The 14,683-nt window shown below is 40.1% G+C and overlaps 1 protein-coding gene across 1 annotated transcript in view; it reads left to right on the forward strand.

Annotated features, from left to right (window-relative positions):
- The window catches only part of cenpe (centromere protein E), a 133,421-nt gene that overhangs the window by 66,177 nt on the left and 52,561 nt on the right, over positions 1 to 14,683 (forward strand). Inside the window, exons 24-27 of the mRNA XM_060841949.1 lie at positions 3,708 to 3,862; positions 4,355 to 4,558; positions 5,259 to 5,436; positions 12,332 to 12,465. Coding sequence (XP_060697932.1) covers positions 3,708 to 3,862; positions 4,355 to 4,558; positions 5,259 to 5,436; positions 12,332 to 12,465 — 671 coding nt within the window. The remainder of the gene's footprint in view (positions 1 to 3,707; positions 3,863 to 4,354; positions 4,559 to 5,258; positions 5,437 to 12,331; positions 12,466 to 14,683) is intronic.

A 14,683-nucleotide genomic window follows, 5' to 3' on the forward strand; every position in this document is an offset into this window, starting at 1 on the left:
TTAGGAGGTTCAAAACTGGAGGGCATAGGTTTATGGTGAAAGGGGATTTTTAAGAGGGACATGAGGGTTAATTTCTTTCACGCAGTGGGTGATGCGTGTATGGCACAAGCTGCATGAGGTGGTGGTAGAGGTTGGTACAATTACAACATTTTAAAAGGCATCTGGATGGATGGATGAATAGGAAGGGCTTAGTGATTTGGCCGAATGCTGGCAAATGGGACTAGGTCACTTTAGGATATCGTAGTCGGCACGGATGAGTTGGACCAAGGGGTTTGTTTCTGTGCTGCATAACTCTATGACACTGAGAACAATGCATGGCTTTAGCACTCATAGTTATTTTTCCCTTTAATTATTGTCCCAAAGCTAAATGGAATGAGGATGTTTTAGTATCTGGTTCTTCCACTTTGTATTGCAACTTTTTTCTTGATGACAAAAAGGTTTGTTTATTTGTATTTCTCTGAATAAGACAAAGTAAAATTACTAACTTGAATATGAACTTTTTAAATGATTAATACTGTTAATCTTAATGTGTCTGGCATGGAAAATGAAGGATGCTTCGCACCTCCAAGACTTTAGCTGTGTGAGACTGTAGTAACTTGAGTTTTCTTGGGCCATCATTCCTGCTTGAAGCAAGCCTGACCCTTGTTTCAATATGTAAATCAAAGTTCTATGCCAATCGTAAGACTCTAACTCCATTTTTATGGTCTAGTAAACAAGTGCTCCCACACTTGACTCCTTTTGATTACTAACATGATGGATAGTTTTTGAAAGCTTTTTATTGTAATAAAAACTTGATTGTTCTTTTGCATGTCTACCTACACCATACTCTTGGCCTATCTCTTCTGTGGAGTGCCTTGACAATGCACGTGTGTTGCATGGTATTTGATCGGTGTCTTTGGCTGTAAACTAGAGTATACTCTTCTGTTGCTATTTTGCTGAGGGAGTAGCAATTTGAGAGCTAATGTAGCAGGAACGCTTTCCTTTTAGCTCTTGTTCTCTTAATTGAAAACTGATGGAGCGCTTTTGGTGATCTGTATCAATAAGGCAATCTCATTTATTTGGGGAAATGTTGTCAAACCTTTTCAGGGTAGTGCTAGACAAATGGCAAAAGTAATAATTCACAAAAGCTGCAATGAATACATTAAGAAAATACTTTGCAATGAAAGAATGAAGTCTATATTATTTTGTACTGAAACTACTAATTTCATTGCAAATTTATTTTTAGAATTTAGCATCCTCATGTTTGAGCCCCTTTATGGAGTTATATTTTACCTCCATTTAATAACACAAAATTTGAGTGTTCATATCCTGGATTATTTTTAAAGTTTCCAAATATTCATTTCGGATATCAGGTCTTAATGCAAGAGTGTATGCCATGTCCTGTAGAATCTGCAGACTTTCAGAGTGTAGATTGAGGAAGCCGGCATCCAGCGGAAAATAGAAGACTTGTGCTTGTAGTGCTGAACCAATCCTATCTGAATATGTAGATTTTTGTCAGTAAAGATGAGAATTCCCAAAAAAACCCTGAAACCAGACAGAGCATAATATTTTTGAAATTATCAGACAAGAGAAGGTAATATTTATAGGCTAATCTTCCTGCATTTGAATAACTGGAGGGGATAGGCGCAACTTAAATGTGGACCTTATGCAAGTAACAGATACTGCATGTGTTTGATAAGTATGTATCTGTCAGGCAGGGCAGAAGTGGTCAAGCGAGGGAGTAGTGTTTACTAAAGAAGTTGAATCTCTTGTCGAGAGGAAGAGGAAGGCTTATGTTAGGATAAGACATGAAGGCTCAGTTAGGGTGCTTGAGAGTTACAAGTTAACCAGAAAAGACCTAAAGAGAGAGCTAAGAGCCAGGAGGGGACACGAGAAGCCGTTGGCAGGTAGAATCAAGGACAACCCTAAAGCACTTTATAGGTATATCGAATAAAAGAATGGCCCTAATCTTTCTCTAGTCAATCAAGGATAGTAGTGGAAAGTTGTGCGTGGAGCCTGAGGAGATAAGGGGAGCACTAATTGAGTATTTTTCATCAGTATTTACACTGGAAAAACACAATGTTGTCAAGGAGAATACTGAGATACAGGCTACTAAATTAGATGGGATTGATGTTCACCAGGAGAAGGTGTTAGCAATTCTGGAAAGTGTGAAAATAGATAGGTCCCCCCCTGGGCCAGATGGAATTTATCCTTAGATTCTCTGGGAAGCCAGCAAGGAGATTGCAGAGCCTCTGACTTTGATCTTTGTCATCATTGTCTACAGGAATAGTGCCAGAAGACTGGAGAATAGCAAATGTTGTCCCCTTTTTCAAGAAGGGGAGTAGGGACAACCCTGGGAATTATAGACCTGTGAGTTTTACTTCTGTTGTGGGTAAAATGCTGGAAAAGAGAGAGAGGATTTATAATCATCTAGAGAGAAATAAGTTGATTTAAAGATAGTCAACACAGCTTTGTGACAGGAAGGTCGTGCCTCACAAACCTTTGAGTTCTTTGAGATGGTGACCAAATAGGTGGAAGAGGATAAAGCAGTTGATTTGGTGTATGTCAATTTCAGTAAGGTGTTCCCCATGGTAGGCTTTTGCACAAAATTGAGGCATGGAATTGAGGGTGATTTAGCAATTTGGATCAGAAATTAGCTAGCTGAAAGAAGACAGAGGGCGGTGGTTGATGGGAAATATTCACCCTGGAGTTCAGTTACTAGCGGTGTATCGCAGGGTTTATTTTGGGGCCACTGTTTGTCATTTTTATAAATTACCTAGATGAGGGCGTAGAAGCATGGGTTAGTAAATTTGCGGATGACACTAAGGTTGGTGGAGTTGTGGATAGTGCCGAAGGATGTTGCAGGTTACAGAGGGACATAAATAAGCTGCAGTGCTGAGAGGTGGCAAATGCATTTTAATGCTGAAAATTGAGAGGTGATTCAGTTTGGAAGGAGCAACTGGAATGCAGAGTACTGGGCAAATGGTAAGATTCTTGGTAGTGTAAATGAGCAAAGAAATCTGTGCCCATGTACGTAGATCCCTGAAATTTGCTAGCCAAGTTGATAAGGTTGTTAAGAAGGCATAAGGTGTGTTAGCTTTTATTGGTAGAGGGATTGAGTTTCGGAGCCATGAGGTCATGCTGCAACTGCGCAAAACCTGGTGAGGCCCCATTTGGAGCATTGCATACAGTTCTGGTCACCGCATTATAGGAAAGATGTGGAAGCTGTGGAAAGGTTTCAGAGGAGATTTACTAGGATGTTGCCTGGTATAGTGGGAAGGTCTTGCGAGGAAAGGCTGAGGGACTTTAGACTTTATTTTTTAAAGAGAAAAGGTGGTTGAAAGGTGACTTAATTGAGATATAGAAGACAGAGGGTTAGATAGGGTGGACAGTGAGAGCCTTTTTCCTCTGGTGATGGCCAGCATGAGGGGACATAGCTTTAAATTTGAGGGGTGATAGATATAAGTCAGGTATGAGTGGTAGTTTATTTTCTCCATAGTAGGGGCGTAGAATGCTCTGCCTGAACAATAGTAAACTCCAATAGTGTAGGATAGATGGGTTTCAGATTGGTTCCACAGGTCAGCGCAACATCGAGGGTCGAAGGGCCTGGAATGTGCTGTAATGTTCTCAATGATTTAATGTTGACGTTCATGTATATAAGATTTTGACTATTTTTACTATTGCACTTTTGAAACTGACAATCATTTTACTACCACTCTTAAACCTAGATTTATTGGATCGTTTACATTTTGAAAAGAGCATGGCTGATCTTAAGCAACGGTTGGATAAATCAGAAAAAGAAAAGAATAGTCTTCAGGAAGAAGTATCTCTATTATCCCAATATAAATCATTGCCTGAAAAAGTAGATGAATTAGCAAAACAGGTAATGAAAGTGCAATAACTATGTTAAAGAATACATGGAATTTATGCCATTATTTGCATTATGAGCATCTTATGCTTGTTTATCACCTGTCACATCATCAGAACATCCAAGAGACCACTGAAGTGCAAATATTGTTGATCAGGCAAATTTTAAATAGCTTTCAATTGTGCCATTTCCATTGTTTTCTTGCCAATAAACTGTGTTAACAGGAACTGGGAGAAACTTCTTTGAACAAATATCTTGTATCTGTTTTCACACTGGAAAGCACTAAATTGTCCAAATAATTGTAGAAACTCCAGAGAAAAAGGAAGAGAAATACAAAAAACAATACTTAAGGAAAGATGCTGATGAAAACAATGGAACTAAAAGGTTGACTAGCCTCTTGGTATGGTAGTCTACATTGTAGGGTTTTTGTGGAACTGAAATTAGTGAAGCGTTGGTGAATTATTGTACAGTAAAAGCTAATCGTTTTTTCTTCAAAATTAAATCTAGGTTCAGCAGCTGACCGAAGAACTTAATGGTGTTACTTCCGAAAGGGATACTTTGTCGGAGTGCAGAGAAGATGATGTGAAACAACTTGAGAACTTGCGTGGAGAGTTGTTATCCATTGTCCAGGATAGGAACAAACTCCAGGAAGTTCTTGCTAGTGTACAGTCAGAACAGGATCATCAGGAGAAGATCAAAACTCTACAACAGGTAGAAAAAATGATTATTAGTTTGTATATTAATGGTCAACAATTAATCCAGAGGTATTTTAATGTTTGCTCATTGGCAGGAAATCTGCAGTCTTTCTAGATTCCTTTTAGTTGTTTGAACAAGCATATTCTGATGCTGAGGAAATGGCCTTAAATGAAGACATACCCATTACAGAGGAACCTCGATTATCCAGCATTCGTTTATCTGAATTTTGGATAATCTGGATAAGATCACAACTGTGTTATCAGGCATTCGATTATCCGAACAAAACACTCCACCCATGTCATTTGGATAATTAACTAACTTTGTTATCCCCTCTCTTTTTGTGAACTCCATTGTTGGTTACTGTTTATGAGCTTTAAGTTGTGAGTTGATGCTTCAATTTTCTTCCTTCTGTTGGTCATGCAAGCCAAGGTATTAAAATCTCTTCTAGTTAGCAGCATTTTGACCATAGGACTCCAGGAATGAGATTCAATGTTCCAATATATGCTAAATATTATTCAAATTAACTTATACGGCCCATCGTTCATAAATCAAAGGTCAGTCAAAACCGATTATAAAAGATCAGTGCTAAATTCATATTGATAGGGTAATATAAATGCCATTCATGTCACATTACAAACAGCTATTTATTCCACAGCATTTTCTTCAGAAGTGAATTTCTTAAATCATTAGTTGTTGGTTTCTGTGTTTTCCACAGGATGAAATGAAGTGTAGTTTGGAGAATCTCAAAAACGAATTAGATCTGTACTCCGTAAGGCTTGAAGAAGAGAAGGCTAAATGTGCACAGTTTCAGCAAGATATTGAAGACAAAGAAAGACAAATTAAAGAGCAGGAACAACAATTGAAGCAGGAGCTTATAAAACAGAAGGAAATTGGTGAGATGGGGATATTTTTCTTGAACTCCAGGCTGTTATGAATGCTGCATTTTAAAATTGTGTTTTCCTTTAAGTCATGATCTGAATTATTTTTGTTAAAACTAATAGCTTAATTCTTTTTAGTTAACACATTGAAGTTTATGAACTTAATAAATCAGGAATTGGCTGAATCCAGGAAGGTCACTCGTTTGAGTGGCTAGTGAAGGACATTGAGTTTGTTGCTGAGTGATTGACTGACTTTTCTGATCTGCACAGTACTTGGTTCTGAGTCAGTGTTGTCAGGTCCATGTTTCACAATGACACTGGTCCATGCTGCGAAAGGCAGATAGTTACAGTTTTAAGTGCCTTCACTTGAGCGTATACTTGATTGTGAGCCTCCAGGGAACAGGTGTTATAAACCTTCAGCAATACTAACTGACTCAGTCTTAAATTAGATTTGTTAGATAGAGTCTGATGGGAATGGTTATGACCTACACCATGGTTATCATTTATTTTAAGCAACTTGAGTTACAATTTACACTGCAAATTGGATCAAAATAAACAGGGAAGTGATTAATAGGATGTTAAGCAAACAATGTTGAATTAAAATTAGACTTCGGTTCTCCATTCCTGCATTATAGGTGCATCTAAGTTTTTTCATCATTTTGGTATTTCCCAGAGGATCGGAACCGTTTGAATAGGCCTAGATCAATACACTTCTGTTTTTTTAATGCAGAGTTAAATTTAGTCTCAGAATCTCAAATGTCACATTGCAGAGGGGGAACCATTTAGAGTCAGATGTACAGCATGGAAACAGACCCTTCGGTCCAACTCGTCCATGCTGACCAGTTATCCCAACCCAATCTAGACCCACCTGACAGCACCTGCCCATATCCCTCCAAACCCTTCCTATTCATATACCCATCCAAATGCCTCTTAAATGTTGCAATTGTACCGGCCTCCACCACTTCCTCAGGCAGCTCATTCCATACACGTACCACCCTCTGCATGAAAAAGTTGCCCCTTAGGTCTATTTCATATCTTTCTCCTCTCACTCTAAACCTATGCCTTATAGTTCTGGACTGCCCAACCCCAGGGAAAAGACTTTGCCTATTTACCTGATTCATGCCCCTCAATTTTGTAAACCTCTATAAGGTCACCCCTTAACCTCCGATGCTCCAGAGAAAACGGCCCCAGCCTGTTCAGCCTCTCCCTATAGCTCAAATCCTCCAACTTTGGCAACATCCTTGTAAATCTTTTCTGAACCCTTTCATGTTTCACAACATCTTTCTGATAGGAAGGAGACCAGAATTGCACGCAATATTCCAACGGTGGTCTAATCAATGTCCTGTACAGCTGCAACATGACCTCCCAATTCCTACTCAATACTCTGACCAATAAAGGAAAGCATACCAAACGCTGCCTTCACTATCCTATCTACCTGCAACTCCACTTTCAAGGAGCTATGAATCTGCACTCCAGGTCTCTTTGTTTAGCAACACTCCCTAGGACCTTACTATTGAGTGTATAAGTTCTACTAAGATTTGCTTTCCCAAAATGCAGCACCTCTCATTTATCTGAATTAAACTCCATTTGCCACTTCTCAGCCCATTGGCCCATCTGGTCCAGATCCTATTGTAATCTGAGGTAACTCTCTTCACTATCTACTACCCCTCCAATTTTGGTGTCAGCTGTAAACTTACTAACTGTACCTCTTGTGTTTGCGTCCAAATCAATTATGTAAATGACAAAAGGTAGAGGGCCCAGCACCGATCCTTGTGGCATTCCACTGGTCACAGGCCTCCAGTCTGAAAAACAACCTTCCACCACCATCATACCTTTGAGCCAGTTCTGTATCCAAATGGCTAGTTCTCCCTGTATTGAGATCTAACCTTACTCAACAGTCTCCCATGGGGAACCTTGTTGAACGCCTTACTGAAGTCCATATAGATCACACCTACCACTCTGCCCTCATCAATCCTCTTTGTTACTTCTTCAAAAAACTCAATCAAGTTTGTGAGACATGACTTCCCACGCACAAAGCCATGTTGACTATCCCTAATCGATCCTTGCCTTTCCAAATACACATACATCCTGTCCCTCAGCATTCCCTCCAACAACTTGCCCACCACTGAGGTCAGGCTCACTGGTCCATAGTTCCCTGGCTTGTCCTTACCACCCTTCTTAAACAGTGGCACTATGTTTGCCAACTTCCAGTCTTCCGACACCTCACCTGAAACTAGCGATGATATAAATATCTCAGCAAGAGGCCCAGCAATCACTTCTCTAGCTTCCCACAGAGTTCTAGTGTACACCTGATCAGGTCCTAGGGATTTATCCACCTTTAACTGTTTCAAGACATCCAGCACTTCCTCCTTTGTAATCTGGACATTTTGCAAGATGTCACCATCTATTTCCCTACAGTCTATATCTTCCATATTCTCTTCCACAGTAAATTCTGATACAAAATATTCATTTAGTATCTCCCCCATTTTTCTGTGGCTCCACACAAAGGCCACCTTGCTGATCTTTGAGGGGCCCTGTTCTCTCCCTAGTTACCCTTTTGTCCTGAATATTTTATAAAAACCCTTTGGATTCTCCTTAATTCTATTTGCCAAAGCTATCTCAGGTCCCCGTTTTTCCCTCCTGATTTCCCTCTTAAGTATACTCCTACTTCCTTTATACTCTAAGGATTCACTCGAACTATCCTGTCTATACCTGACATATCCTTCCTTCTTTTTCTTAGCCAAACCCTCAATTTCTTTAGTCATCCAGCATTCCCTATACCTACCAGCCTTCCCTTTCACCCTGACAGGAATATATTTTCTCTGGATTCTTGTTATCTCATTTCTGAAGGCTTCCCATTTTCCAGCCGTCCCTTTACTCGTAAACATCTGCCTCCAATCAGCTTTTGAAAGTTCTTGCCTAATACTGTCAAAATTGGCCTTTCTCCAATTTAGAACTTCAACGTTTAGATCTGGTGTATCCTTTTCCATCACTGTTTTAAAACTGATAGAATTATGGTCGCTGGTCCCAAAGTGCTCCCCCACTGATACCTCAGTCATCTGCCCTGCCTTATTTCCCAAGAGTAGGTCAAGTTTTGCACCTTCTCTAGTAGGTACATCCACATACTGAATCAGAAAATTTTCTTGTACACACACTATCTAAACCCCTAACACTATGGCAGTCCCAGTCGATGTTTGGAAAGTTAAAATCCCCTACCATAACCACCCTATTATTCTTACAGATAGCTGAGATCTCCTTACAAGTTTGTTTCTCAATTTCCCTCTGACTATTAGGGGGTCTATAATACAATCCCAATAAGATTGTCATCTCTTTTCTTATTTCTCAGTTCCACCCAAATAACTTCCCTGGATGTATTTCCGGGAATATCCTCCCTCAGCTTAGTTGTAATATTGTCCCTGATCAAAAATGTCACCCCCCCCACCCTCCTCTCTTGCCTCCCTTTCTATCCTTCCTGTAGCATTTGTATCCTGGAGCATTAAGCTGCTAGTCCTGCCCATCACTGAGCCATGCTTCTGTAATTGCTATGATATCCCAGTCCCATGTTCCAAACAATGCGCTGAGTTCATCTGCCTTTCCTGTTAGGCCCCTTGCATTAAAATAAATGCAGTTTAATTTATTAGTTCTACCTTGTTCCTGCCTTGTCTGTCTGTCTGTCTGTCGTTCTCAACTGTACCAGTCTCCGATTGATCTCTTTCATCACTATCTCTCTGGGTCCCACCCATCTTACCAGTTTAAATCCTCCCGAGCAACTCTAGCAAATATCCCTGCCAGTATATTAGTCCCCTTACAATCTAAGTGTAATACGTCCTTTTTGCACAGGCCACTCCTATCCCAAAGGAAATTCCAATGATCCAGAAATGTGAATCCTTCTCCCATACACCAGCTCCTCAGCCATGCATTCATCTGCTCTATCCTCCTATTCATGCCCTCCACTAGCTTGTAGCACTGGGAGTAATCCAGATATTACTACTCTCGAGGACGTCCTTTTTAAATTTCTGCCTAACTCTCTCATCTCCCTTCAGAGTCTCAGCCTTTTCCCTTCCTATGTCTTTGGTTCCAATGTGGACAATAACCTCTTGCTGGCCCCTCTCCCCTGAGAACATTCTGCACCCTCTCTGAGACATCCTTGATCCTGACACCAAGGAAACAATACAGCTGCTTTTTCGCTGCTGGCCACAGAAACGTCTGTCTGTACCTCGAACTAAAGAATTCCCTAACACAATTGATCTCTTGGAACCCGACATACCCCTCGTTGCATTAGAGCCAGTCTCCATATCAGAAACTTGGCTGTTTGTGCTACATTCCCCTGAGAGTCCATCATCCCCCTACATTTTTCAAAGCAGAATACCTGTTTGAAATGGGTATAATCACAAAAGACTCCTGCACTAGCTGCCACCTCTCTTACCTTTCCTGGAGTTAACCCATCTATGTGACTGTATCTGAGACTTTCCCTCTTTCCTTTGACTGTCATACATAGCACATTGTTGCTGTTGCAAATTCCTCATCGCTTCTGTCTCTCCAACCGATCCATTCGATCTGATGAGATTCACAGCCAGCAGCATTTATAGCAGATATAATCCGCAATAACCCTTAAACTATCTTTAAGCTCCCACATCTGATAAGTACATATCACTCTATTAAAGGCCATTTTTGCTGCTTCACAATTTATCCTATCTTGTTGCAACAGCTCTCAATGAGTGTTATGACTAACATTTTCTTTTCCTTGTGACCCTGCACACTGTTTCTTTTCAAGCAATCATATGCTGCCTTCTTGAATGTCTTGATTGAAACTAATGTTAACGCACTTCCAAGCAGCATATTCCTTTTCTTAGAAACATGTTCTCCATATAAGCATTGTGCAGTTCAAAAATATTAGGACTGTGAAAAACTTTTGACTAAGGACTGTTCAAATCAAAATTAACACTCTGGACCCATTCCAGTTTCTGTTTTCCTTTTTTCTACCTGACAACAAAAACACAGAAATTCAACTCATTGCATGTTAAATTCTGTTATTTACATAACAGCTGCTGTTTAAAAGCTTGCATTGTTTTTTTTTAATATTTCATTCGCGTTTAAGTGGATATAGGCTTCCTGTGGATGAAATGAGAGCCATGGAAATCCATTCTGCCCCTCCAGTCACTTTCACCATTAAATAGGGTCATTGATCTGAATACCCAGTGTTCCTACTTAACCCTGAACTTTTCATCCCCTTGCTTTAAGTATTTACCTATCTGTGCATTAAAAATATTCCAGGACTCTGTTTCTACTAGAGAAAGAGTTCCAAAGATTCATGACCTGCTGAGAGAAGATTTCTCTATATCTCAATTTCAAATAAGCAGCCCCTTATTTTTAAGCACTACCTCCTCCCAAGTTCTAGATCCTCTGAAGAGGAAGTATTATTTCTGTATCCACCCCATAAAGATGCCTCAGGATCTTGTACGTTTCAGTCAAGTCACTTCTTCTTGTAAATGCTAGCAGATACATGGAATATTTGGAATGTGAGTCAACCTGCTTAATCCAGGTATTAGGAGAAAGTAAGGACTACAGATGCTGGAGATCAGAGTCAAAAAATGTGGCACTGGAAAAGCACATCCGGTCAGGCAGCATCCGAGGAGCAGGAGAGTTGACATTTCGAGCATAAGGTCTTAAAAAAGAGATTATGTTCAAAATTTTGACTGTCCTGCTCCTCGGACACTGCCTGACCGGATGTGCTTTGCCAGTGCCACACTTTTCAATCCGGGTATTAGTCTATAGTATACACAGTTTGAACTGTTTATTTGACATTGACATCAGGTCTTTAAATAAAGTGACCAATACTGTGCTCAGTATTCCAGATGTCTCACCAATGTTCTATATAACTGAAGCAGAGCCTTCAACATGTGCATTCGGTTTCCCTTGCAAGAAATGTTCACATTCTATTAGTCTTCCTAACTGCCTGCTGTAGCTACTTGTTAACCTGTTGGGATTCATGTACTAGAAAACCCAGATCCATCTACAATCTCTCTGACCACTTTACTACAATATGCTTTTTCTTTTATCCTTCCTGTCAAAGTGGGCAGTTTCACATTGTCCCACTGACAATATCTTTTCCCAACTGTTTAACCTATCCAAACCCCTTTGTAACCTCCCTACGTCATCATCACAGCTCCCAATGATCTTTTTGTCATTGGGAAATTCAGCAACCATATGTTTAAAAAAGTGTAATCACGATCATGAAACCATTTGTCAACTCATCAGGTTCACTAATATACTTCATGGAAGAAACATCTATAATCTTCACCTGATCTGGCATGTGTTATAGTTGACACTTAACTGGCTTCTGAAATGAAATGGCTCATCTTTTACAAGTAATTGGTGATGGACAAAAAATACTGGTCTTACCAGTGGTGTCCACATCACGAGACAATAGAAGAAAAAATTTTGCCACCATGAAAATGTATCATCATTGCTTATTCTATTTCCTGCTAGCCAGCCAATATTCCATGCTTGTCAATATGTTAGCACCATACAGTGACCTTTTATTTTCCACAATACTCTTTGATGCAGCACCATGCCAAATGTCTTCTGGAAAACAAAATCTAAATCCAACTTCTAGCTCCCCTTTTATCCACAGCAAATACTACTTCATCCAGGAATGTTTCCATAGATTTGTGAATTGGTATAACTTAGCTTCCAAGGACCAACCTGAACTCCTAATTGTCTGTTGTCTTCAGATTAATATTGTCACTTTTTTGTTTTGCAACATGACTTTACCCTCTGTTCAAAACCAGATTAACTGTTCTTTGTTTAACTTTGTGCAATTGTTATAATTGAGTGTGTATGTGCATGGTATAGGTATTTGCATTTTATATGGTCATGTAGTTTGCTATAACCTTTCTCCTTTCTATAGATGATAAATATTCTAAATCCTCAGAAGAGATTAAACTACTTAAAGAGGAAAAAGAAGAGCTAATGATTAAATTGGAGGTTTTAATGAAAACCAATGAAGAACTGACAGTGTCACAATCCAACTCTCATCAAAAGGTTAGTTTATTTGAACAACTTCACTATAAATTTTCCTAATGTGTTTCACAATACAAATACTCAAAGGTTGAGGTGTTGCTATTTAGTCTTCTGTCTGGATGGCCATGATGCATAACGGTCATGTTGATATCACTTTTGGGAAGTGTTTAAAGCTTTAGATCAGTAATGAAGTATTTGATTTTTTTTTAAACAAAATCAAAAATGTGCGTTTGGCTTTTTTTAGCAAAATTAAAACGCATAGACATTTTGAGCAAAGAGGATTTTCAGATTACTGAATCTGTGGTACTGGTTTGGCATTCAGATATTTTTCAGGGAGTGTCCTTGACCCAATCATCATCAGCTGTTTTATTAATGAACTTCCCTCCAACATTAAATCAGGTGTGAGGAAGTTCTTTGCACAATGTTCAGCATCAGTCATGACTCCTCCGATACAGTACATGCCCAAAGGCAGCAAGACCTGGACAATATCAGGTTTGGGTTGGCAAATTCCAAGTAACACCTGTGCCAGGCAATGACTACCTTCAACAAGAGAATGTAACCACCAGTGCTTAACATCAATGGCATTGCCATTACTGAATCCCTTACTGTCAACAGCCTCGGTTACCATTGATCAGAAATTTAACTGAGCTAGCCATGTAACTGCAGTGGTTACAAGAGCAGGTCAGAGGCCAGGAATCCTGATATGAGTAACTCCCTTCCTGCCTCCCGAAAAGTCTGTCTACGTCCACCAGACACAAATCAGGAATGCGATGAACTATTCCTACTTGCCTGGATGTGTGCAGCTTCAACAACAGTCAAGAAACGTGACCCCCATCCAGAAGAAGTAGCCTATTTAATTGGCATCACAACCACAAACACACTGACAGTAACAGCAGTGTATTGTATTTGAGATGTACTGCAGAAATTCAGCAAGGATCTTTCTGCAGTCCTTTCCAAACCTGTGATCCTTCCACCTAGAAGGACTAGGGCAGTAGATACACCGAAACACTACCACCTGAAAGATCCCCCTCCAATCCACTCACCATCCAGAAATATACTGTTGGTCCTTTAGTGTCGCTAGGACAAAATCCTGGAACCCCTTTTCCAAAGGAATTCTGAGTCTACCTACAGCAAATGGATTCAGTTCATGAAAGCATCTCACCACCTAAAGGACAGTTAGAGTTGGGCAACAAGTACTTGCCCATCCAGCAATGTCCACATCCCATGAACGAATAGAAACTAATGTTAGACTGCAATATTGGATGAGCGAATTAAAGCAACACAAGGCACTTCACAGAAGTATTATATAACAAAATAAGACACCTACCCATGAGATGTTGGATCATTTTAAGGATTGACTTAAAGGATACAAGGTGGGGAGAGGGACGGAATTCTTAACTGTAGAGCCAACGCAACTGGAAACACAGCCACCAGGTAGAACGATCAAAATTGGGGTAGAAGGTGCACCAGATGTCAGCATTGGAAGTATTTAGACTGGAGGGAAATAGAAATGGAGAAGGACCACCAGGAATTTTAGGACTAATAAGAAATTTTATGTCAGACTTTTGCTGGACTGGAATCCAATGTAAGTCATTTGCACAAAACTGATAAGTGAACAAGACTCGGTGCAAGACAAATTGTGGGAGGCAAAGGTTTGACTGACCTCTGGTTTAGAGACTGTCGTGGGGGAAGCCTAACCAGGACTCCATTGAATCAGTAGATTGGGACTTAGTGCTCTTTATATTTAAGTGTAGGGACAGATGCTTTAAGGGGTGGTAAACTCCCCACATCCACCATCTAAAACCTTTTCAAATCAGCAATGAATTAGGTGCTTGAGTTCTCTCTAGCACACTTCACTGGTGAGGCCCTTGATTAAATGAGAAGCTCCACTTCACCTGGAGCTGCTGGCCAATTTTTGGGTGAGATGAGGTAACCACAGGGCAAAAATGAGGTGAAGGGAAGGGCATGAAGGTAACTATCCATCTGAGTGGGTCAAGTGGCGGCCTTGCCAATACTTGGCAGACACATAGCCTTGGTTTCGCCTCCTCAGGCTACCTTGCCTATCAGGAAAGCAGATAATCGAGCCAGCAGCAGGTTGAGGCCCTTAAATGGCTGACAGTTTTATTTTTTCAAGGGCTTTAGCAAATTAAGATTTTCATCCTTGGGCATTTGTGCCTAGAACTTGATAGCTGAGGTGGCAAGAAGGAAGCAAGTTTTTCAGCTGTGCCTGATTATTTAT

The sequence above is a fragment of the Hemiscyllium ocellatum genome, chromosome 2 (genome assembly GCF_020745735.1).
Source record: "Hemiscyllium ocellatum isolate sHemOce1 chromosome 2, sHemOce1.pat.X.cur, whole genome shotgun sequence".
NCBI classification, from domain to species: domain Eukaryota; kingdom Metazoa; phylum Chordata; class Chondrichthyes; order Orectolobiformes; family Hemiscylliidae; genus Hemiscyllium; species Hemiscyllium ocellatum.